General features: G+C 54.0%; 1 protein-coding gene across 5 annotated transcripts in view; it reads left to right on the top strand.

Moving 5' to 3' along the window:
* SLCO2B1 (solute carrier organic anion transporter family member 2B1) overlaps window positions 1-25,762 on the top strand; it is a 50,176-nt gene that overhangs the window by 9,463 nt on the left and 14,951 nt on the right. For all 5 annotated transcript variants that reach the window (XM_070272006.1, NM_001081789.3, XM_070272009.1 and 2 more), the window contains exons 2-8: window positions 3,690-3,820; window positions 4,976-5,113; window positions 6,557-6,719; window positions 9,677-9,910; window positions 10,146-10,244; window positions 12,570-12,760; window positions 24,528-24,630. In XM_070272006.1, the coding sequence (XP_070128107.1) occupies window positions 3,690-3,820; window positions 4,976-5,113; window positions 6,557-6,719; window positions 9,677-9,910; window positions 10,146-10,244; window positions 12,570-12,760; window positions 24,528-24,630 (1,059 nt within the window). The remainder of the gene's footprint in view (window positions 1-3,689; window positions 3,821-4,975; window positions 5,114-6,556; window positions 6,720-9,676; window positions 9,911-10,145; window positions 10,245-12,569; window positions 12,761-24,527; window positions 24,631-25,762) is intronic.

Below are 25,762 nucleotides of genomic sequence, written 5' to 3'. Positions count from 1 at the left end.
CAGGGTTCAGACCCGGCTCTGAGGACTTTGAAACCTACACTCAGCCCCACAGCTGTCTGGGATTTGCTGTTTGCAGCTGGGAGGTGGCTGGAGGAGGCAGGAGCCTTTCCAGCAAATAACAGGCAGAGAAAGGCGGCCCTCGCTGTCAGGCTGCTCTCTGAAACCTTGGCCTTCATCACCCTGGATGCAGCTGGTGTGGGGAAGGCCGACTCCTGCCCGTGGAGGGGTAGCTAGAGGCATACCCTCTGCCTCTCAGGCCTCCAGCGTCTCTGACTGAACTGGTAAACAAGGTCTCTAGCTGGGCAGACTTTCAGGGTGACTGGCCCACTTGCTGAGCAGCTGCAGGGCACGTGGCCAACCAAAAGCCACAACAGACAGGTCTCCTGAAAGACAGCCAGACCAACGACTTACCAGCTGCTGGACATGAGAGCATCTGTGTGAATCACTAGCCACGTAACCCACTGACGGGCACACAGACCCCTTGCCTGCCAGCTCTGGAGCTGTGGGCTCCCAGCCCTTGGAACCATCTGGTCTACCTGGGGCCCTAAAACTTGGTTGCCCACCTGGGAGAGAAAGGGGCTAAGAGGCTGGGATTTTTTCCTGGGGCCTGGCGCCCTGCCCCTCCTCTCACTCCCACAGGCCACCCAAGCCCCAGTCTACTCCCACAGCGGCCCCCTCTGCTGTCAGGACCAGAAGGATGGGAAGGGCCTCAGAGGCATCCTGTGAGGAGGGCACACAGCCCTGGACTCAGGACCCTGCTTCTAGGGGGAGTGCTATCACCAATCAGGGAGTCAGACTGTTTGCTGCCAGCCCCTCAGCAGAGGCCTCAGCCCACAGGAAGGGCTCAGGGATCTGACAAGCTGCCTGACCAGCCCCGGTCAGTGACCCACTCACCACCCAATGCACTGACAGCTGCTCTCAGAGCCCTGGGGCATGGGGCCAGGGCTTCCCTCCTCCACACGAGGCTGAGGCTGACGACTGGGCCATGGGAAGGTAGGAGGTTCTGAGCTGATCCACCGACTTTCTGTCCCCCTCTCTCACCCATCCTCTGGGTTTCTTTCAGAGTTGGGGCTCCAAGTCAGTGACTTCTGCCCTTCTAGCCTCAGCTCCAGCCCCATCACCTGGCTGGCCTGTCCCCTAGGTGGGTGGGCACTGTTGCCCTTCAGGTGACCTGGGTAGGTTTGGTTGGGCCAAGGCAGAGAAGAGCATTGTGGTTCTTCCCCTCATCAAACCTGTGCAAGGAGCACGAAGTGATGCTGAGGTTAACGCCCAGGCTTGAAGTCCTGCACCCATGTCAACCAGTCCACTGGTCACCTCTGACCCTCAGTGTCTTCATCTGAAGCACAGGGATGATAAAATAAGTGCCAAATAAAGCACCAAAGGCATGGAGTTGTGGAGAGGTCATGGGCATGTAGAGGATGCGCAGAAAGGCTCACCTGCATAGACAGCATGTAGCCCGGCATCTATGCTACAGTATGTGACCCGTCTCTGCTGGTGAGGGGACCTGGGGCTCAGACTGTGTCCCGTCAATCTCCTCTGGGTGAGCTCCTTCCCCTCCTCTTCTCCCTCAAAGTGAGTCCGGCCCACGCCCTTTACTAGCCCAACCCCTTGCTAGGTCAACCTCCCCTCCATCAGGTGTCGCTTTGGTTTCCATACCTCCTTGTTTCCTCTGAATGTTTATGCCCCCAAAAGGGACTCCTCGCCAGCCACACACACACTTGCATTTCCTCAGTCAAATTCCTCAAGCTATTTGAGTAGACAGTTCCACAAAGAAGATAGACAAATGGCCAATCAGCACACGAAAAGATGCTCAGCATCATTAGTTATTGGGGAAACCCAAGTCAAAACCACATGAGATATCACTTCACAGTCACTCTATGGCTATAACCAAAAAGACAGACAATAGGAAGTATTAGCAAGAATGGGGAGAAATTGGAACCATCATACACTGCTGGTGGGAGTATAAAGTGGTATAGCTGCTTTGGAAAACAGTTTGGCAGTTCCCCAAAAAGTTAAACATGGAGTTACCATATGACCCAGTTCCACTCCTGGCTGTCTACCCAAGAGAACTGAGAATGTATGTCTACATGAAACTTTGCATATGAATGTTCATAATGTCCATTAACAGATGAATGGATCAACAGAATGTGAGATATATATATGTATGTCCATCCATACAGTGGAATGCTATTCAGTCATAGAAAGCAGTGAAGTACTGAGACATGCTACCACATGGATGAACCTTCAAAACATTATGCTAAGTGAGAGAAGCCAGACACAAAAGGCCAAATTTGATTTGTATGAATTTATGTGAAATATCCAGAACAAGCAAACCCAGAGAGCCAGCAAAGAGATTAGTGGTTGCCAGGAGCTGGCGGAGGGAGGAGTGGGGAGTGACTGCCAATGGGTATAGGATTTCCAACTGGGGTGATGAAAGTGTTCTGGAATTAGAAAGGGGTGATGGTGTGTAACTTTTTGAATATACTAAAAATCCCTGAATTGTATACTTAAAAAGAGTGGATTTTATGGTATGTGCATTGTATCTCAACTGAAAAAAATCCCTCAGGCTCCCAGTTACCCTGTGTGAGGAGCACAAAACCTTCACTGTGGAGGCTCCAGGCCTCTTCAGCCCCTCCCAGAGTTTGCCTTCCAGGTCTGGAGATGGAGGGCGAGTCCCCACCCCCCTCCCTGGGTCAGAAGTGTCCTCAGGTCAGTTTTTAGGCTCCAGAAGGATCTTGTTGAATGGGGGGAAACTCCTGCCAGGTTGAGAGGCACACGAAACAATGGAGAAGGCTTCCGCAGGAAGCGGGGCCCCAGGAGGGGAGGAAGGCCAAGGAGATGCAGGTGGTTTCTAACTATGCAGAGGGGTGGAGACTCCCAAGGCTGGACTTTCAGGCTCCTCGCTCAGATTTGGTGTCAGGAGACCCTGGGAGATGCCTCTGAAGGGCCTCAGCTTTCCTCTCACTGCAGTGAGTGGCAGAGTGACATGGTTCCCGTGGTCACCATAGGAGAAAACCGGCAAGCGTAACTGGGGCCAAGGGTTCAGGTTCTGCCACAGCTCTGCCTCCTGAGTCATTGCCCAGCTTGGGACCTCAGTTTATCAGTGCAGGGAGTTAAATGGATGACCTCTGAGGGCCCTTTCTGTACTGACCAGCAACACAGCTTGATGGTGTGATTTGGGGCTTGGGCTGGTCGGCTCTGTGATTACACTCAGGGTGGTGCCGTTTGGGGTGTTGGTAGCTACCCCCGGGAAAAGCTTTTATGCCTGACTATAGACCAAGCCTTGACCCTGCACCTGGCCCCAGACCTCTGATCCTAGCCTAAGCCAGACAGACCCAGACTCAGCCTCCGGGAGCACAGATGTCTCACATGGACCCAGGGCTAAGGCTGTGCACCTTACCGCTGGGTCCACTGCTCAGAGTGTGTGTGACGGGTCAGCAGCTTCTGCCTAGGAGGAAGGAACAGAATGAAGGTGTGAAATAGGTGGTCCCCGTTAGGATCTGGCCAGCGTGGGCACATGGAGCACACACCCTCTTAGGAAGGACCCTTCTGCCGCCTGGGACTCAGGAAGGCTGAAGGTGCCTTGACTCAGATTCCCTCCAACCCCTGAAATACCCTAGGCTACCTGGGTCAGGACCATTCTCTGGGATTCCATCTCCGCTCTCACTCCCTGGCTGGCTGTCCCACAGGGCCGGTGAGTGAGGAGCCCCAGATGCCAGACAAGGACATCAAGGCCATGATGGGCACAGAAGACACACCTGGAGGCAAAGCCAGCCCAGACCCTCAGGACTCGCGGCCAAGTGTGTTCCACAGCATCAAGGTACCTCTGGGGTCTGGTAGAGGCAAGGCCATCCGAGTCCAGCAGAGCAGGATCTGCCACTTACTGGCTGTGTAACACCAAGCAAGTTGCTGCCTTTCTCTGAGCCTCAGTTTCCTCATCTGTAGAATGGGTGGCTCTGAGTGTCAAAGGACTTAGCTTGGTTTCTGGCACATGGAAGATGCCCAGCACATGTTCTCTCCCTCCAGAGAGGAAAAAGGGGCTGCCCTATGGGCAGTGGGAGACCAGTCTCCTTGCCTCCTGTTTCCATAGAAGGAAAGAGAAGGATCCCAGTGACCCTGCACCTGTATGAACACCAGGAGTTCTGGTTCTACCACAGGCAGCCCTAAACATCCCAGCACCCACTGGGTGCCAGGCCCTGGGCCAGGTGCTGTTCCCGCATGATCTTTTTTAATTCTACCAGTAACCCTGGGAGGTGGGGATGGGGACGTCATCCTTGTTGTCCAGATGAGCAAACGGAGACTCAGAAGAACAGAGTGAATGTTATTAAGCTCTGGCATAAACACTCTTTTTTAATTCCTTGAAGCAAGTTTTCCTTCTCTTAGGAAGTCTGCCCGTTTTTTAGGAGGAAGACTACAGGCGGGCGGGAATGTGTGGTTGGGAGGCCCAGTGGGGTGGCGTGGGCAGCCCGGAGATTCAGTCTGTGCAGGTGGTCTCCCAGAGAGCTCTAGGAGAAGACAAGGTTGGGGCTGGGAGGGAGAAGGATTTGGAATAGCTTCCTGGAGAAAGGGGAGGATGGTGGAACCGGGAGGGAGGTCCAGTCTAGCCCAGGGGAGCTCTGAGGGTCAGAGGGGCTCCTGCCATTTTCAGCCCCATGAAGACCCTGCTCTTAGTCATGTGGCTCTTGGGTAGCCCCCAGGCCCCAGAGTGTGCCCAAGACAGCTTTTCTAGCTTTTAGGCCTGTGGGAGAAGCCATGGGCTACTCTCATAACCTTCTCCCTCCCTCTGTCCCTCTCTCCTCTCCTTCCTCCCCTCTCTCTCCTCCTGTGCTTCTGTCTCCTCTGACTCTGTTTCTCCATCTCTATTCCTTGCTCTTCTCGTGGCCTCACGCTCCCTCTCTTCCCCCAACTCCTGTCTGGCTCCCCGCCTGTCTCCCCGTCCCTCTGCCCACTGCCGTCCCCACGGCCCCTCCGACAGGTCTTCGTCCTGTGCCACAGCCTGCTGCAGCTGGCGCAGCTCATGATCTCCGGCTACCTCAAGGGTTCCATCTCCACAGTGGAGAAACGCTTCGGCCTCTCCAGTCAGACTTCTGGGCTGCTGGCCGCCTTCAACGAGGTACGGGCCCTGGGCGCCGTCACGGTGGGGGAACGTCGAGAGAGCCTCACACCCACCTCTGCCCATCCTCCTCTCTCACTACCCTTCCCCTCCCAGTGCCCTCAGGCAACTCCCATCGCAGCTCTGCAGGGGGTGTCCTGGCCAGAGGCTGACCAGCCCTGTGTTAGGACAAGGTCCAGAGGAGACCTCTCCCTCCCTGTGCTGTCAGAGTGCCAGGCGCTCCTGCCCTCGGGGCCACCCTGTTGAGGGTGGTGGGGTATTTTAGATATGGCCGGGTCCCCACAGCCACCCACTCTCCCATTGGTTCCTTTACTTTTTCGGGCACCTGGCGGTGGGCTGTCCCAGGACGGAATCAGAGGGAGTCACTTCAACAGCAGTGAGGGAGGTTCACACTAGATCAGAGGCGGAAAGCTCAGACCTTGGGGCGGCGGGGGAGGGAGCAATACCATGGCATGTGTCGTCCTCAGAGCTGCCCAGCCATCCGCAGGCCTCTGCCCCTGGGCCAGCAGCCAAGCAGTGAGGAGTGGACAAGCCGCTTTGGGCGGATCTGGGGATCAGAGTCCAGCTACGTCCAGCCCCTCCCCCGCCAGATGTTTTCACCAGCCAAGAAGGCCACTGTCTAGAGAGCAGAGACCACCCTCCCCCACCCCCAGCAGATTTCTGTGAAGTTCTCTCCACCTTGGGTGATGTGTCACGTTGCTCCCAACCCAAGGCTTGCCAGCTACACAGAGTCCCCAGATGTTCCTCAGACCCCACCTCCAGAGCCCAGAGGTGGGAACGCAATGTCATTACCTAGCAAGTCACTCCCCATCCTCAGGCCTCGGTGCCCATCTATGAAATGGAGAGTGGCTGTTCTTCCCAGGGTCAGTCCTCCCACCGCCCCTCTGCTGGTCCTGCCCCACTCCACCAGCAGGGAGTCTGGGGCTCAGGGGTGAGGACTTGACTGGTCACCAGCCAGTAGGCACTGGAAAGGGGTGCACAGCCCAGCTTCTGACAGCAGAGCCTGCCCCTTCTCTGCAAGCCTTCAGGTCTCCTCCGAACCCAGCCCGGGATTTTGATTCTAAGTCTCAAAATTCCAAGCCTTAGTCCTCCGGCTTTAGAGTTTGTTCCTGTCATCCCTGCCATCCCAGAAACATTCATGCACCCCTTCCTTGATAGCCACCCCTCACGTTCTATCATGGGGTCCAACCCATGTTCCAGAATGAAATTGAACTTCTAGCCTTGTCTACTCTGCCTTCATTTCTCTCTCCTAAAGGGGTGGTGGAGCCCTTCCTAGGAGGACCCAGAATCTACATTTATAAGAGGGACCCAGATGATTCTTATTCAGCCAGCTTGTCCATTATACAGATGGGAACACTGAGAGTGGTGATGGAGACAAGGATGAGGCAGGCCACCGGTCCTGGGCTCTGCTCCACTTTAACGGGTCCCCTTGTCCTTTTGCAGGTGGGGAACACAGCCCTGATTGTGTTTGTGAGCTATTTTGGCAGCCGGGTGCATCGGCCCCGACTGATCGGCTGTGGGGCTATCCTTGTAGCCCTGGCGGGCCTGCTCATGGCTCTCCCACACTTCATTTCGGAGCCATACCGCTTCGACAACACCAGTCCTGGTAAGAGCGGGAGGGCTGGGCTGGAGGCAGACATGATCTACTGCATTACTGGGCACCAGGGCCCATCCCCAGGCTTCCATCAGTCAGGGTGGGCCCAGCTTCCCAGGACACTTGCTGGTCTTCCCCACCCTAGCTCCACAGCCTCCCTCAGTCCCAGCCCGGGTGGCCTCTGGCTCCTGGGCAGTAACATAGGGTATCGTCCTGGGGCAGAGGGGTGACGCCCAGAGGGTCGCAGTGAGGGCCTGCTTGTGTGTCACTGCTTTTTTTTGAAGTGGAGGTGAATTTACAACACAGCCTATTTTAGGGCCTAGCATGTGTAGGTCCCCAGGAAATGTTTGTGCAATAATAATAATAGTGTCACACACCACTTACTACACACCAGACACTGTTCTAAGCACTTTATGTGCGTTGATGCATTTAATCCTCACAAGAAGACGGGACGATGAAGAAAGAAAGAACGAATGAGTGGATGAACAAAAAGAAAATGAAAGGATTCTAGACAGGAATAGTGAAGCCCCTGTTCAGCCCAGTGGGATTTTGTTGGGGCTTACTTGACAGATGGCTGCCTGTCCCTCAGAGAACAATGCAAGCAGCCTGAGCATTCACTTCATTCCTTCCATCTCCCATCCACCCATTTACCCATCTACCTACCCATAAACCTACTCACCCACTCATCTATCTACCTGTATACCCAGCCATCCACCCATATACCTACTCACCCACTCATCTATCCACCTATACACCCACCCACCCACCCATTCACCCACTCATCTACCCACCCATCCACCCATCCATCCATCCATCCATCCATCCATCTGGTGGTCCACCCAACAAACCCTTAGGGCTGCCCACTTTGTGCCAGACTCTCTCCAGGGGACTCAGTCCTTGCCTCCAGAGAGTTCCCAGTCTGGGAGACAGAGACAACAAAAACCCCCCAGTGAGTCAACTGTGTGAGGAGGGAAGCACAGGGGCCTAAGGAGCCCAGGGAAGGAGACCACGCCCTAGCCTGGCATCATAGAAGTCTTCCCATGGGGAGAGGGGTGTCAGAGAGCATCCTCCCTCCCTTCCACTCCCGTCAGCTAATACCCTGGAGCCCCCACTCCATGCCAGGACCAGGGGCGGAAAGATGGAGCAGATAGGACCAGCCCTGAGAAGCTCCCAGGGGAGTACAGGTTGGAGTGAGCATGGGCAACTCTGCCACAGGGTAGGGTAGAGTCCAGCACCTTGGGAGACGGCCAGAGGGAGCTGGTAGAGCCCGGAGTAGGGGAAGGACTCTCAAGGCTGGAGGGAGCTGGAGGAGGTGTCATCTGAGCAGCAGTGTAGGGAGAAGGTGGGCATTTCACGTGGAGGGAGCTGCATGGCAACGGTGGGGAAGTGGGGAGGTTTGGAGGGTGTGTGAAGGCGAGGTGGTTATCCAGGCTGAGTCAAGAGGCCTGACTGGAATGCTGAAAAACAATGCTTCCTCTCATTTCTGTGTCCAGAACGTTCACTTGAACAGAGGTTTTTCTGTGCAGGGTCACAAACGGTCTTCTCTATCCTCACTATCATACAACACCCTTCTGTCGTAGGCTCCCCGTGAAACCCTGGGCAAAGCCCTTCTCCTGGCTGAGCCTCAGTCTCCACATCTGAGCGATAAGTAGACTAGACTCGGTGCCTCCAAGCACCCATCCTGCTCTGACATTCCAGGCTATTTCACTCACTCATTCTCCGCCCAGTGTTAAATAATTTACTTATTAATGCTTGTGTGCCAGGCCCTCTGCTATGCACTGAGGACACGAGTGGAAAACGAAGCCAGAGCATTATAACAACCATCGCCTCTGATGTTGGGCAGGCGCCGTGTGCAGGCCCCACTCACCACTCTTCACGTCCATGACCCTATGAGGCAGGTGTCCTCATTATCCTATTTTACAAGTCAGGAAACTGAGGCTCAGAGAGGGAAGGCCTCCCCAAGGCCCACAGCTAGGGGAACCAGAACATGCCCGGGTGTTGTAGCTCTAGAACCGCTGCTCTGAACGACTGAACTATTTTGCTTCTGAATTCTGTACTTCTGGAGAACTTCCACCCTAGGGGACTTGTATGAGAGATGAGGAAACCGAGATGCAGAGGGGCTGAGGGCCTCTGTCAAAGCCTCACGGTCTTCAACCCAGGCCACCTCGGTTGAAGGTCCAGGTCCTTGACCTTGGGCCACATGGCTTTTTCCAGAGGGTGGACACGGGTCAGAGCCCTAGCTCCTGGAAAGGGCTGGGCGGGCCGCAGAAAGACGGCCACTTCTCCACCCGCATTTGGGATAATAATAGCGTGAGGGTCTCCTGAAGTTTGTTCACCAAATATTGGTGAGCTACGAGAACGAATGTCTGGCACTATATTAAGAAATTCCCCTTTGCTGCGCTCTGCAGCTGCGTCCTGAGCTGACACGGAGCACTCCCCAGAAGGAAGGCCAAGGGCACTATAGCACACCACAGGCCAGGCCCAGCAGCCCTCCCTGGCCCAGTCCTGTCCCTCCGACGCTGAACTTAGGCCCATGGGTTTGCACGTGCAGTGACCTCCCCCGGAACACGGCTCCCAGCCTCTTTCGGGAAAGTCTTGTTTGTTCTTCTAAACCCAGTTCAAACTCTACCTCCATGGACGGCCCCACCCCACCCAAGAGCCGCCGCGGCCATGGCACTTCCACATACCTCTGCCAGAAAGGTGGCATAGGGACCTTTAAGAGCGTGGACTCAAAGCTGGACCTCCTGGGTTCCCGTCCTAGCTCTACCCTCGCTAGCTGCTGCCTGAGCATCAGTTTTCTCACCTGTGAAGTGGGAGTAATGAGAGCACCCATCCCCTAGGTTTGTTGCAGTGGCGGGGGTGGGGAGGCTCCAAATGATTTATACACGCATCACGTAGAACAGTACTTCTCATCTGGTAAGTGCTACATAAGCTTAGCTATGGCCATAATATTTTTTATCCTCTCTCAGCGGACATGCCGCAGGATTCCGAGGCTTCCCTGTGCCTGCCCTCAACCTCTGCCCGGGCCCCAGCCTCCTCCAACAGCAGCTGCTCAAGCCACACGCAGGCCCAGCATCTGGTCGCGGTGGGGATCATGTTCACGGCACAGACCGTGCTCGGCGTGGGCGGGGTGCCCATTCAGCCCTTCGGCATCTCCTACATTGATGACTTTGCCCACAACAGCAACTCGCCCCTCTACCTTGGTGAGGACAGGTCCCAGCCCTCGGGCTCTGAGGGAGGGCCAGCCTCAGGTAGGAGGATGAGAGGCCCACGTCGGGGCTGGGCACAAGTCCCTGACCTCTGCCCCATGTGGCCAGTAGAGGTCTGGAGAAGCCCTGGAGGGGAGACGGCCTGCTCTTGCCCTTTGGAGACTGGGCAGGCACTGACCTGCGGGGGGAAGCCAGGGCAGAGGGGCCTGACCTCGGCTTTGTGTTGCAGGCATCCTGTTTGCAGTGACCATGTTGGGACCAGGCATGGCCTACGGGCTGGGCGGCCTCATGCTACGCCTTTATGTGGACATTAACCGAATGCCAGAAGGTGAGCCTCAAGAGCACACAGTTGTCCCAGGGGCGCACAGACTGTACTAACTGACCACTGGTCTCATGGGAGACATGGAGCCAGGGGACCTGGGTTCAAATCCCAGCAATCCCACTGAGCTTAGACACGCCTTTTAACCTCCCAGAGCCTTAACTTTCCCATCTTTGAGATGCACTCTGTCTTGTCCACCTCCCAAAGCTGCAATCTGCGTCCAATGAGATGATGGAGAGAAGCTGTAAAGCGCCATCTGATGGGAGCTGTGGTTGTTGTCACTGCCATTATTATGAGCCTTCATCTTGTTCCATCCCTGAGCCCCACCCAGACCCCCTGGTGCGTGCTCAGATACACTGTGGGGCAGACAGGGTCACATACTCTCTTGGCCTGTAGGGAATTCCCATCTTTAGGAGGATCAAGACCCAGGTGAAACAGGGAAGACACTGGCAGGCAGGAGAGAACTTTGGAGCAGGACTCAGTTACCTTGGGCCTCTCTCAGATGGGAAATCTACTGGGTGACCTCTAAGGACCCTTCTAGTGCTGACCACCTCAGAGTCTGGAAACCTGGGCTGAGAGCGCCATTTGGGAAACAGCGGTCTCTGATCCAGGTGGTGGTCACGGTAGGCCAAGGAGTAGGACTGAAGCTTGGTCCGAAGGCAGCCAGGAGGGAGGAACGTTGGAGGTCCCAGAGCTCTGGCGCCCTCTGGGGAGTCGGAGGGGATTCCTTTTAGACCAGGTCACTGTGGCATCTCAGCTTTCTGCTTGTCACACCTAGCAGCTCTGAGCCCCTATCTATGCCTTCGGCTTCCTGCTCCTCAGAAGTCCCATCCCTCACCTGGAGATTTTCCAGCCAGCCCTAGAAATCTCAGGTGACACCTGTACAGATAGATGGACATGCAGATTCTGCTTCTTGATCTCCGGTTTTTGGCCAAGGACAGGTCTGGGCAGCTCTGAACAAGAGTCACAAGGGACAGCCCTGCCCCAAGCATCCTTCCTTCTAGAAAGGTGGGCCCAGGAGCCCAGTGTGAGCTCTGGTTGCAGCTCCACTCTCCCTTGAAGGAAAAGTCCTGGCAGTCAGGGCTTCCCTAAGTAAGTTTCCCAGACACACCCAGCTAGGGGAAGGGATGTGTTTGGCTCTGTTGATATCATCCTGGCATATGTGACACCTCCACAGGCAGATGTGGCATCCTTATGGATCGATGTGCCACCACCCTAGTCCTTCTTTCTCTATGGGGAATTTCATGGGGTTGGCAGCTCATGTCCACTGTAGGTGCAGACTGGTATGAGAAGCGGGGGAGTTGGGGAGACACATGCGTGAGCTCTCCCCAGGCTGGCACAGAAGCAAGGGGAATAATAGGTGGGGGAGGGAATCAGTGCAAAAGCCAGCTCCACCCCAGCTTTACAGATACGTTTGCTGAGTGCCAACTGTGTACTCTGGCCCCTGGCCAGAAGGAGCTCAGGATCGAGCCTGGTAACTGGCCCCACCGGCTCCACTCTGGGTTGGTACCATTACGCATCTGAACTGTTACAAAGTGTTTGCAGTTGCCCTGGCGACTGAAGGAGGCGGTAGCCCCCTCAGCCTTGGGGTCAACAGGTTTGATGGGAGATGCAGGCCCTCCAGCCAGGAGGTACATCTGGGGTAATCTGGTTCTAATGACACCTGGTAGGGGACCAAAATCACCTAGGGAACTTGTGAAAGGTACAGATTCTTTGGTCACCTTCCCACCCCACCCTGTGTTGGTTCTAAGTTGGTCTTGGGTAAGGTCAGATATTTCCGACAAGCACCTCTGGTGATTTTAATCATCACGCAGGTCTGAGAACCACAAGGGTAGTCCCAACCATCAATTTAATAATAATCAGCACTACCATGACGGTAAATGAAGAAGAGCCAACGCCTAGACAGCAAGTTCCATGTGCCAGCACTATTGTAAGGGCTTTGCGTGGTCTAGTTTCTATGATTCTCACAACAACCCTCTGATGAATGTATACTAATATCTGTATTTTACAGAGGAAGAAGCTGAGGCACAAGGCGGTTAAGTAACTTGCCCAGGGTTAGGTTAGTAGTGGAATTCAGACCCAACAGTTCATTTCTAAAGTCCATGGCCTTGCCCACTACACACAGTTCATTAGTGGTTGAAAAAGCCAAGGCCCGGAAAGGGTTAGAGACTTGCCCAAGGTCACACAGGACATAACTGGCAGAGCCACGAGTGGAGCCCAGGTCTCCTGATTCCTGGCCCAGGCCATGTCATATCTCAGAGGCCAGCCCCAGAGTGGTGGCCAAGAAGTGATGACCCATCCTGATCCTAACATCCCCATGGTCTTCTCTTCCAGGAGGTATCAACCTGACATCGAAGGACCCCCGATGGGTGGGTGCCTGGTGGCTGGGCTTCCTCATCTCGGCTGGAGTCGTGGCCCTGGCTGCCATCCCCTACTTCTTCTTCCCCAGAGAGATGCCCAAGGAGAAACACGAGCTTCGCTTCCGGCGAAGGGTCTTGGCAGTTTCAGCCTCACCTGTCAGCAAAGTAAGCCCCCTCCAGGTCCTTATCCTAGTCCAGGCTCCAGCCCCCAACACTTGTCCTCCTCTGTGACGTTAACCCTCATCCCTCCGGGGCACTGCACTTCACAGCTTACAGAGCCATTGCCTCCCTCAACATCCCTGCACAGTGAGTATGTCCTGCCCCCTCCACAGCTGAGGGGATCCAGGCCCAGAGGTGGAAGTGACCTACCCAAGATCACAAGGCCAGCAAGGGCCGTGCTGGGACGAGAACCCAAGCCTGCCTGAGCCCATGCTCCTCGCTCTAACCACTACACTACTGCCTCTCTGCTTGTCACTTCAAGTTTTCCGTACGCTCTGAACACGCTGTAGCAATGTTGAGAAGTGGGAGGGGGAGGGTGTGCGGAGGGTCTGGGAAGAGCCGAGGAGGGGTTTAAGCTGGACTTTGCAGGATGTTGGGAAGCACAGAAAGCAGGTGGGGGCGCATTCTAGGTGTGAAAACAGCTTGGGTAAAGGATGTGGTTGTAGGAATGAATCTGGCCTTTTCAGGGACAGTGAGGGGACAAACAAGTACTGAGTGCCTCCCTGGCCAGCCATCGGGACACTGGAGCTCAGTACATCATCTCTACCCTTAAAACAGGCACAGCCTAGTGAGGACAAAGACTCATTGACAAGTAACAACTGGCGAGGTACTCACTGAATCCCCTGCTCGGCTCGTGGGGTAGGTGGTCTTTCCTCAAGGAGGACACTGTGGCCCAGCAGGTGCAGGGAGGTGCCCAAGGTCACAGCTGGCAAGAGAGGGCAAGACCATTTGAGCCACTGGGCAGGAGACATGGTCCTGGGCCAGGGGTCTCCAAGTTTTCCAGGGGCCCACAAAAACACGAGGCCTGAAAAACAATAAATTGGCTCTGAAATATAAAAGAAGATGACAAAATAGAAATGTTTTACACAAGTTCAATGTTATGTCAACTTCATTAATTTTTCTCTAACACTCATACACATTTTATTACATTATGAAAATTTACGCATTAGATTTTCTCTTCCCAAGTATGGGAGTGTAAAGGAAACATACTCTTGTGTTTCTCTTTTACTCACACACAGTATTTCACACCAGATGTGTGGGATTATTCCCACATTGAACAAGTCCCTGCAATGTGTCCTACAGTTTATCTCCCTTCTGATGCCATCGACACGGTAATAGCATCAGATCCAGAGGGTAAGGGCTCAGTCCTGCGAGACTGCCCCTGCTTCAGACGCCAATCACAAGTAATGGGTCCCCTGGTTACCCATAACTTCTGTCCAACTTGGCTACAAATCCGAGGTCCCCCAAACCACCTCCTTGGATTCCATTATTTGCTAGAAAAGCTCACAGAACTCAGGGAAACATTTACTTATGTTTGCAAGTTAGCAATATAAGAAGGGATTTGATAAAGGTTACAGATGAAGAGATACATAGGGCGAGGTCTGGGAGAGTCCCAAGCACAGAAGCTTCTGTCCCCATGCAGTTGGGGTGCGTCATCCTCCTGGCACATGCATATGTTCACCAACCTGGAAGCTCCCCAAATCCCATACTATTGGGGTTCTTATGGAGGCTTCCTCACATAGGCATGATCGATCATTAACTCCATTCCAGCCCCTCTCCCCTCTCTGGAGAATGAGGGATGGGGCTGAAATCTCCAAGCATCTAATCATGGCTTGGTCTTTCTGGTGACTAGCCCCCATCCAGGAGGCACCCAGAGTCACCTCATTAGAACAAAAGATGTTCCTCTCACCCAGGAAATTCCAAGGGATTTAGGAGCTCAGTGTTAGACGCTCCTCCCACTCAGGAAATTACAAGGATCTTATGAGCCCTGTGTCAGGAACCGGCAGGAGACAGATATATACATATATAAATTTCTTATCATTTCACAAGGAGGTAATTGTTGAGAAATCACAGACAATCATAAATTAAGTAAGCTAGTTGTTGCTGAGTAATTCTAATTTCAAAGGGACAATTTATAAAAATCCTGTCGAATATTTTGCAGCAAGAATAATTCTATTTAACGGCAGGTTGGTGTATTTGAATATGTTTGCTATGATGTGAGAAAGGGCCTCCTTCTTAGAGCAAGAGAGTTTGGGCCTCGCAGGAAGGGCTGAAAATGTCTCTGCCTAGAAAAGCTGGGGTTTGAACCCATGTCTGTCTGACCCCAGACCCAGCTGCCTCACAAACCTCACCAGCCTATCTCCCCGCTGGAGCAGAGGAAATGTCCATGGGGGAACCAGAGAAAAATGATGTTGGAACAGCCAGCAGGGGCCAGAATAGGAAAAACTTGCCTGCCAGCCTCAAGAGCAGTGGGTAGCCCAGGAAGAAGGGTAAGAAGGGGGTCCCGGGGCTCTATCCCCAGGGGCTAGGCAGAGAAAGGACGGCGAGGGACAAGAGGAATGTGCAGAGAGCAGCTGGGGGCAGGGAGACCAATGTGGCAGGTATGGCTATGTCCAGGCAGGAGCCAGCACGTTGGCAGTGAGGCGGGGCGTTGGGATGAGTCCAGGAACCAGCCAGGAGGGGAAGCGCGCAGAACTGGGTGCTGCTCTGCTGTGGGATGTCCCAGAGACGGTGAAGGGCTGGGCTGATGCTGGCTCAGAGGCGGGAGGAGGGAGGCGCTGGAGAGGGACCAATTTCAGGGAAAGAAGAAGACAGCTTGGAACCACAGATGGTCCTTCCCGGTTCTGCCTATCTCAGGCCAAAATTTGAATGAGCTGGAATTCCTGGAACTTGGGGAAGAGTTCTTAGAAGTGGGGGTGATCATGGAGGAGGGGAAGAGCAACTGGGTTGCTGGTTATGGATAATCTCCAAGTCACGTCCTAAATTTGAACAGAGAAGAACAGCCACTTGGGCCTTGGAGTTCAATCAGTGGAAGAAGCCAGGATGAGACTTGTCTATGCTGAGCTCGGTCACATGTCAGCCGTGTGACCTTGAGCAAGTCACATCCCCATTCCATCCTGTTGTGCAAGATGCTGAGGTTAGATTCCTGGAGCAATGTGCTGTGTGCCTCAGATTCCGAGAATGCACAGTCCCTTGAGTTGAAGCTGCTGTGATGCAGAGATTCTGATTTTAAGACCTGTGTCTCTGTGATGCCTTGAAACCCTGGCTCCCCGGCTGTGAACCTGTCTGGCTGTCTGGATTCATTCTGTCAGCACACTGGGGATGAGGAGTGGGGAGGGAAGGGGGTGAGAGGTTCTTAAAAAAGAACTGAAGGCTGAGAACATGATGATCTGCTTCCAGCAGCTCTCAGGCGATAAATATTGATGTGGGAGGAACCGTCCCCGCCTCCTTGAGGCCGCCTCGGCTGGGTCTGCCTGCAGTTATACTGGCTGGCCCATCCCATTGAGGCCACTCACGGGGAGGTGGATGGACCAGGAGGAAGAGCCAATTAGGCAGAAAGTCCAGGTGCCCAGACATGGGATGTGTATCTTCTGCAGGGAGAGGGAACGGGCAGGGGGAGAAAGGAAAGGGAGAGCTATTTCTGAAATCCCTTCCAACACCCCCTCCCAGCTCAGGGGTCCCCTAATACCCTCCTAGAAGTAAATGCAGTTTTTCATGGTATCCAGGAGATGGTGGTATGTAATACAAGGATTGTGTGACCCAGAGAAGGGCTCTGGCCTCAGTCTACCTTATCTGTACAATGGGCAGAAGGTTGGACAAGGTCTGTCAGCTCTTACAGGTTCAGTGATGCTTCTCTACATGGCTCCCCATCTCTGGAGCAGTACACAAGCACTTGCACTGGGGGACACAGGGGTGCATCCCACACCCCCGCCCCAAGGCACTCTCAGATGGTGAAGGAAGGTCAGAGGCAGGCGATGGAGGATGACTGAATAACAGCTCCGGTTTCTCCCGTGTCCAGTGCTTAGGATTCTCAGCCTGGTGCAGGTGGGGAGGGGGGCACGTTAACAGTCTCCACAGAGAAGATTCGGAGATGCGGATGGGGAGGCCATACCTGGCACAGGAGGGGCAGGAGCTCCGCTTTCCCGCCTTTGGCTCTGCCCTGTATCTGTGACCTCAGAGCTCAGAGGGCCACCCAGACATCCTTGCAGGAGTGAACAGGGCAGGTCTCACCTCTCTTTAGGCCTCAGTCTCCCCATCTACACTCAGCCGATCTCTAAGGTCCTGTCAGGCCCCAGGACTCCTGGCCAATGGCTCTGCAGAGCCCCTGGAGTAGTGATGGTCTCTTAGGGGCTCCCTAACCCGTCATCTGGCCCCAGCTGCCCTTGTGGTGCTGGGACCCCATTTAGCCGGCAACCCCCCGTGCCCTCCAAGCCTTCATGTCCTTCTTGGGGCTGGGCCAGGGCTGGGAAGGCCTCATCCATCCAGATCCCCCGTCCCTGCCCAGCTTCTGAGCACCACCGGCTCCTCTCCCCTCCCATGGTTCATGTTTCCCAGGAGTCCACGTGTCTCTTATTCTGGGGTGTCTGCTGGAGTCTGGGTTCTAAGATTATACAGTTTTAAAGTTCTGTGTTTCTGATAGTTGGAGATTCTCAAGTACTTGTGTTCTATGGTTCTAAGATTCTATGCCTGTGACTCCCAGAATTCACCTTTCTAAATGGTTACAATTTTGGCCTAAGAATCTATGAAATCCACTGTCTCCCCGGCATTATCCTTGATGTGCTGCTTTGGGAGGATGGTCACAGATGGTGACAGGAGTGGGCAATGGCAGTGGCGCTTAAACCCAGGACTTGAGGCTGGTCTATTGGGGTCTGCCCAGCTGGCAGTTCCCCTGGGACTCTCTGCCCCCTCTGCAGTCCTGTGAAGTCGGAGGGGACACAGGTCCTCCTTACGCCCCGTGCCTCTCCCTCGCAGGCGCTGCCTCCAGTCCCCTCCTCGCAGGCTGGGAGCTCTCCTGTGTTCTTCCCTTTCCCCACAACCCAGGCCTTGTGACTCCACCCTCACCCCACCTCGACTCTCTAAGGTAGAAGGTCCTGAGTGATTATCTGGTTTACCTTCTCTCCAGCTTACAGGTGGAGGGATTGAGGCCCAGAGAGGGTCAAGGTTGTGCCCAGAGCTTGGCCAGCACCACTGGCCTCTGCACCAGTTTGCACAAGGCCAGGTCCTGGCCCCAAAGGGCTGACGAAAGTCTCCCCCTTCCCGGGGGTCAGGGAAAAGGGACCTAGTGCAGATCAGAGCTTCCTCAATCACCAGTGCTGAAGGACCCTTTGGGGTGAGCTGCTTGATTGATTTTCAAACTGGACCCCACAGAACCCCAAGGGTGCCACCATAGGGGGATCGAGGGGAAGTATCCCCCAGCAGGGCTAAGGCCCTTCCCCCCACAACACACACTTTAATCAGACTCCCCACCATGCACAAGCACAGACACACACACATACGCACACACACATGCACTTCAATCAGACCAGTTCTACTTTTACAGGTTTTTATACCAGTCTTTTGAGATTTCCATTGGGAAAAGGGTTCTGTTGCCAAAAACCAGTTTTAAAAACACTGATCCAGTCCAATATTCCCATTTAACAGAGGAGGAGACTGAGGCTAAAGAAGAGAGGGGATTGGTAGCTGATCTGTTCCAAGAGGCACCATGCACGGGTTTCCGGGTGTGTGTGGGTGCAGGCGGGGGGGAGGAGGGGGCGGCCCGCAGCAGCAGGGGTTGGACTCGCGGTGTCTGCACCATCCCAGCCTGGGTGTGAATCTCGGCTCTGCCAACTACTAGTTCTGAAATCTGTAAAATGGGTATAACCGTAACATCTATGTCTTGGGGTCTTTGTAAGAACGAAAAGAGGCCAAGCGGGGAGGTGCGTGGCTTAATGCCTGACATGCAGGATCAGTCACCGGGAGTGCTTGTTCTCAGCATCTTTCTCTGACCAGGCCAGCTCTTAAGAAGAAAAATAATGGAAAAATTACCTTTTTTCTAATATTCTTCTTATGTGCTTTTCTATATCCTACTTCCATTGTATTCCATAAAAGTTTCCAGGGAGCTCACACCAAGCACATGCACAGTGCTAGTCAAAGAGAGGAAATTAGGCTAAGGTTCATTGCTTACTCTGTTCCACGCACTGTTCCAGGCCCTTTGTATGCGTTAGCTCATTTAGTCTTCATAGCGCACCTGTGGAGTAGGGTCACTTACTACCCCCATTTCCACCTGAGGGCCTGAGTTACAGAGAAATAGCCCGATCATGTGGCTAGTGAGTGGTGGAGCCGGGATTCAGACCCAGGAAGGGCTGTTCCAGGAGTTGTTCAATCAAGATGAAGAAGCAGGAAAATGGAAAGAACAGCAAAAGGCTAATGCATGGACCATAAAGAAGAATTCTGTTGATGTAGTTGAACCGCTTGTTTGGTTCTGAGCTTCTGAGAGCCACAGGGAAAAGGCATGGCCAGTTGCATGAATTTCATTGTGAGAAAGCCAGAGCTTGGACTCACTCCTCACAGAGGCTCAGGTCTCCAAGCATGCTGCTAGAAAGCACCATCCCCCAGGAAAGGATGGGAAGTTCACAGATAACCCCCACCCCCCGCCCCCCTGGCTGCTTCCCCTGGCTATGTGTGGACAAGCTGAGGGCTGGCAGAGAGTTCCACCTCACCCAGCAGGGTCAGCGCTAGTTCCACGGGGCTGGGGACACAGCCCCGGGATGGTGCCTTCTAGGAACCCAGCTTGCTCTGAGGACAGCTCCTGGATCCCTGGAGGCCCCACAGATAGGGAGGCCTTTCGTGCACCAGACCACACACAGCGTCGGGTGTCCTGCGGGCCTGCTGCAGTCAGCACACAGCCCCGAGAGGGGAAGTGCTACCCAGCTCCCTCGGCCCAGGCCTGCTGACCTGGGCAAACCACAGCCCAGATGGGTCAAACTCTCTTCCTTGAGCTGAGCAGAGGAGTGATGTTTCCCGTTTCTGGAGCCCACTATTAGTCAGGAGTCCTCAAAACAGATCTGGGGAGAGAGGCGGAAGCCTGCGGAGATCACGGAGACAGGAGCTGGAGACGGTTAGTGCTCCCGGGGCCCACAGGATAAAGTCCAAGTCCCTTTGCCTGGCCCTCCGAACTGCCTAGTTCCTGCCTCGGAGGCCCTTGGCCACAGTCAGGCTGGTTTCCCCATAACATCCCTGTTCACGACGGGCCCCTTCCCACCGCCACAGCTGCTGTACTGCACCCCTGCTTAAATCATCTCCCCCTTCCTGTGCACCCAAATCCCAAACTGCTTCTCCCTGGGGCCTTCCCTGCACCCCAGCCCCGAAGGCCTGTCTGTCCCCTCCCATCTCCAGTCTCCATGCTCTTTGTCACAGCAGGAGACAGGGGTGAGACGGGGCTCCTGGAGGACCTGGGCTTGAGAGCCTGCTCTCCCCATTACTCCCTGCATAACACTCCCTTTTGGGGGCCTCAGTTTCCCCCTCTGTGAAATAGGGGCAGTATAACTCCTGCCTCAGGCTGTTGTGGGAATTAGAGGATGCAGTGGATGTGACAGTGCAGAGTAGGCCATGTAGGGTTGTGCATGTGGCAGCAGATGACATTGCAGTGGTTTTTACTGTTCTCATGAGGACAAGGAGCCCCAGGCGAGGGACTCTCAAGACTCTGCCTGTCCAAAGAACGAGCCTGGCCCTCCCTGAAGAGGCACGCTAGAAGTTAGCAGTCTCTCCCCTCCTCCTACCGCCTTTCCTGGGCAGCACTCCCCTCCTTGTCCCCCTCCCCCAGGTACCCAGGATGCCCCCAGCATGCTGGGCTGTGCCCCCACACCACCTCCCAGAGCTCGGCTGGGTGGGGAAAGGAGCAAGGAGATTCTCTCATTCTCTGTAAGGCAGCCTGTCCGAAAGGAATATTCTGTGAGCCACGTATGTAATTCTAAACCTTCCCGTAGCCACGTTCAAAAGTAAAAGAAATTAATTTTAATAATATACTTTAACCCACTCTATCCAAAATATTCTCATTTTAGTATATCGTAAACATAAAGAACTAACAATGGGGTATTTTCCAGTCTTTTTTTTTCATACCAAATCTTTGAAATGCAACGTGTATTTTATCCTTTTGGCACATCCCATTCTACTGGCCCTACTTCCAGTGCTCAGTGGCCGCGTGTGGCTGGTGGCTGCTGCATCCCACAGCCCAGCTCTAAGGTCTAAACGAGCGATAGACACCCGGCGCCTCACCCAGAGAAATTAGTGCAGTGGTGGAATTTCAGGCCCCCTGCACGTCATACCGCAAAGGTGCCTCCTCATCCTGCCGGTCCCACACCAGGGCCTCTCGCTCACAGGGTTTAGTTGATAAAGCGTGAGTTTTCCCCTCGGGCAGGCTGGAACTCTGATCCTGGTCCTGCCACTTTCTAGTTGTGGATGTCAAGCAAGTTCCCTACCCTCACAGCTTGTTTGCTCGTGTGCGGAGTGTAAGTCCCCTGCCTTTGCAGGTCTCAGCGAGGATGGAGCAGGAGCACGCATGCGGAGCCAGCAGCCCACATAGCAGTGACCTGGCGTTCCTGGAATCTCCGAGCCGCGAGGCGCCCGGTGCTCAGTGTGGCCCAGTTGCCCACTCTGACCCAGCAGCAGTCTAAGAGCTTGTTTGCAGCGCGATAGCATCTCCTGTTGATGTTCTCATTTTCCTTCCAGGAGCCTGGCGCTGGCTGCACCCACTGCCTGTCGGAGCCATCTCTTGCACTCATCTGTTCATAGATATTTATCAAATACCTACTATTTTGCCCCAGGCCCCCTGCTAGGCACCAAAGTTTCGACAGAGAACAAGATAAATATGATCTCTGCTCTTACAGAGCTCAGTGACCAGCAGAGGATAGAGACACTGGACAAAGCATGACTCAGACCTAAATGTGTATAAGATAGATAGTTCCTTATTTTCTCTAAAACTCAACTTAACTTCTACTCAGAATGCCTGTCCTGCTGGGTCAGCAAGACATTCAACTTCAGCCTCTCTCAGGGCTCCCTCACCAAGGGGAAGCAAAGGTCCTGCAGTCTTACAGGGTGCCAAAATACTAGGGACATCCCTCCCCCACCCAACAGGCATCAGCCTCAATCCATTCTGGCCCATGTGGTGTCCCTTAACTTGCTCGGAGCAGAGGAGCTTTGTGTGTCTGGGAACATGGGAGCACGGCCGCCCTAGGTCAGCCTGCTGCCTGCCCCCCGGGGGGGACTGCTTCCTTGGGCACTGTCTCAGAGGCTGTGTGGCTCCTCTTGGAATCCCCAGGGCACTCAGTCCCCGTTCTCTTCCCCTCGTTCTCAGAGGCCTCCCTCTCTCCTCACAACCTCCACCCCCAATATCCAGCATGATCTTCTCAGTGGACTCAGGCTTTGGAAACAAAAGCCAGGAAGGAAAACATTACAGCCGATGACTGCTTTCTGCCCTGCCACAACCCTCCCCTGAGGCCAGGAAACCCAGAGCCCACTACCTGCTGGAATAAGAGAAGAGAGGAGAAAGGGAAAGACCTGGTGGTGTAGTGGTTAAGTTTATGTGCTCTGCTTTGGCGGTCTGGGGTTCGCAGATTTGGGTCCCGGGTGCAGACCTACACACTGCTCATCAAGCCATGCTGTGGCAGTGTCCCACATGTAAAATAGAGGAAGATTGGCACTGATGTTAGCTAAGGGACAATCTTCCTCAAGCAGAAAGAGGAAGATTGGCAACACAGTTTAGCTCAGGGCCACTCTTCCTCACCAAAAAAAAAAAAAAAATAATAATAATATTTGAATGAATTTCCCTCCTAGGGCAAGGCCAGCACTGAGCCAGCCAGCACCGGAGAGTGAACTGGAGGAAGCTTGGAACAGGGCACCCCTGGGGTGGGTGTGGGCGTGAAGGTTCTCAAAGGTGGGAAAATCCAGTATTTGACTTATGAGGCTCCCTAAAAAAAAGGAATCAGATAGGAGAGGAAAGAGAAGGTGTGAGACATTGACCAGAGGGTGAGGGGCCCATAGGGACCTCTCAGAGGCTCCACAGGCAGAGAAGAGGCAGAAGCAGAGGACCGCGGATGAGCTCTCGAGCCCAACCCACCCTCCCCCATGGCATACAGCACCCCAGAACCCAGGGGAGGCCAGCCCCTGCTTGCATGCTCCTAGTTTGGGGGAACTCACTCCCTCCTAGGGCAGCCTTGGCCAAACTGCTGGTTACATTGGGCTTCAGTCTTCCTCCACGGAACTTGTTGCTTCTAATCCTGGTCTTAGGCTGCATAGAAAAATGTAGTAAAATCAGACCCCACTCGATCACTTAAATTCAAATGACCCTATGCCAGTAGCAACTTGTCCAAGACTTAGTTCCTCATCTAAAAAATGTGCACAGTAATAGTACCTGCCTGAAAGCACTGTGGTATTAGAGCAAGGCAGGTAGAATACCCAGCACTTAGGGGCCGTGGTCCCCGTCCCTCAGGGTGAGCCAGCTAAGTGCACACAGGCTCTGGAGTCAAGCTATCTAGGTTCAAACCCTAGCCGGACCTCTTACCAGTCATGTGACTGGGCAAGCCACTTCATCTCCCTGGGTCTCAGGCGGTTTTTTTTTTTGAGGAAGATTAGCCCTGAGCTAACATCTGCTGCCCATCCTCTTTTTGCTGAGGAAGACTGGCCCTGAGCTAACATCCGTGCCCATCTTCCTCCACTTTAGTTGTGGGACGCCTACCTCAGCATGGCTTGCCAAGTGGTGCCATTTCTGCACCCGGGATCCAAACCGGCGAACCTCAGGCCGCCAAAGTGGAACGTGCGAACTTAACCACTGCGCCAGCAGGCCAGCCCCTGGGTCTCAGTTTTATCCCCTGAAAAACAGGGATTATAATGGCATCTACTTGAGAAAGTCACTGGGAGGTCGAGTTAGCGGATTAGTCATTAGAACGGCGCTGGGCTGGTAGTAAGTACTTAGTAACCAATAACCATTATTATCATGATTTCCTTCCTTCTCTCTGACAATCAGAAGACTGTGATTGTGCCCCCCCCCAAGTCTTCTCTTTCCCGAGGTAAAAGGCCTTTCCTTCAGGAGTCGCACGTCGGCCTTCCTCACCCCGATGGGGGGACACACTCCAGAATGTCCGTGAGCTTCCTCCTCATGTGGTCGCAGAGCTGAGCTCCTCTCTGGGTGTGGCCTGACTTATCTGAAAGGAGGAGGGGTCTGTCGCCTTGGCCACCCCAGTTCCCTTCCTGTCATAGCAGACGGCACAGAACAAGAGTGGTCTGGAGGCCCACAGCACCCCAACCTCTAGGAAGGCCCAGCTCACTGAAGGCTCCTGCTCATGGCCGCCCCCACGTGATGACGGCCATGAGTGATTATAACTGAAGGTAGCAGTGTGGTGATGACCTCGGATAGAGATGGGGGATGCTGATGGTGGTGAAGACAGTGATAGAGATAACGAGGATGTTAGAGACAGTGATAATGGTTTTGGTGATTCTGATAACCGTGTTGTTTCTGGTGATCCTGAAGGGTCAGGTGTCACAGACGGTGATTACGATTGTGCTGGTGGTGGGTGACCATGACAGAGACAATGATGATAGTAAGGATATCAGTCATTTATTCACGATGATATTGGTGATGTGAGTGATGATATTTAAGGTGATGGGGATAATGATGATGGCAGCTATGGTGGTAATTTTCATGGTAATGTTGGTGATTATTATGATGTTAATGATGGTGATACAAAGTTTAACCACTGGAATTTCATCCATCCTTTCAAACCACTTGTTGAGTACCTATAGGGCCAAGAACAAATGAAACACTGCTGGCCCCTGTTCCTCCTGATGAAATGACAGACCCCCACCCTCTCCTCTCCCAGAGCTCCCCTCCCAGCCCACAGCATCTCCGAGCAGAATGTCTGGCACCCAGCTGACTGTCCTTGGTTGTGTGTCTTCCCAGGGTGAGGATTCCTCCTCTGAGCAGAGCACTGAGGCGTCCCCGGAAAAGAAGGCTGGCCTAGCCCAGATTGCACCAAACCTGACTGCGGTCCAGTTCATCAAAGGTAAGTGAGCTGCGGCCAGGCTATAGGGACATGGGGCCAGGAGGGCATTGGAAGCTGCACAGGATCCAGCCCCTTCCTGCCTTTCTTGATTCATCATCCCCACCTACAGGCCCCTCATGGGCACCATACGCTCCTTGTAAGTCTTCATTCATATGATCTCCTCCACCTGGCGCACCATTTTTTTTTTTTTTGAGGAAGACTTAGCCCTGAGCTAACATCTGCTGCCAATCCTTCTCTTTTTGCTGAGGAAGACTGGCTCTGAGCTAACATCCATGCCCATCTCCCTCTACTTTATATGTGGGATGCCTACCACAGCATGGTTTGACAAGCGGTGCCATGTTCGCACCTGGGATCCGAACCGGCGAACCCGGGGCCACCGAAGCTGAACATGCGCACTTAACCACCTCACCACTGGGCCGGCCCCTGGCACACCATTTTTTATTGCTATCTATGAAAATCTTTCTTGTCCCTCTAGGCCAAGTTCAAGGGCCACTTCTCTCCTTCCTCAGAAGGCCTGGCTCTCCCTCCTCTCAGCTCTTCGAACCCTCAGGGCTTCTATGTTGATTCAGACCTGTGCCATGTTCTTGTCCAGCCCTTCCCTCAAGCAGAGGGCTCCTGAAGGCTGGCTCACCCGAGACCCTACTTCTTCCCCGATCCAGCTCCGGGCCTGCGAGCAGAGGCTCTCAGTAAATATTTACTAAATTACCAGGCGGTTGCCTGGGTGGAGGGAACTCTGGGCTGAAGTCCAGAAACCCAGGCTTTTGTCCTGAGTCCTTGCTCCTCTCTGGGCCTCAATTTCCCCGTCTGTACAGTGAGTAGACTCAATGAGCTAAGATCCTTGTCTCTCTGATCCGGAGACTATGAACTCAGTCGACCAGTAACCAGGGTCTATGTTGTGACCAGACTGTCCTTTCTGAAGATTCAGGTCCCATGAACATTGATTGAGGGCCTACTGTGTGCACAGGCGCTTGTAGAGCCTGGACAACAAGTCAGAGACCTGGGTGTGAATCCTGCCCCCGACATGACCAGCGTACAATCTTTTAGAAGTTATTTTCCTTCCTTGACCTGAGATTCCTCCTCTGAAAGACTAGGTCAGGGACCCTCGCTCCACCTCGCCAGAACTATTAGGAGA

Source organism: Equus caballus, chromosome 7, assembly GCF_041296265.1.
Source record: "Equus caballus isolate H_3958 breed thoroughbred chromosome 7, TB-T2T, whole genome shotgun sequence".
Lineage (NCBI taxonomy): Eukaryota > Metazoa > Chordata > Mammalia > Perissodactyla > Equidae > Equus > Equus caballus.
This window is presented reverse-complemented; position numbering and strand designations above follow the sequence as displayed.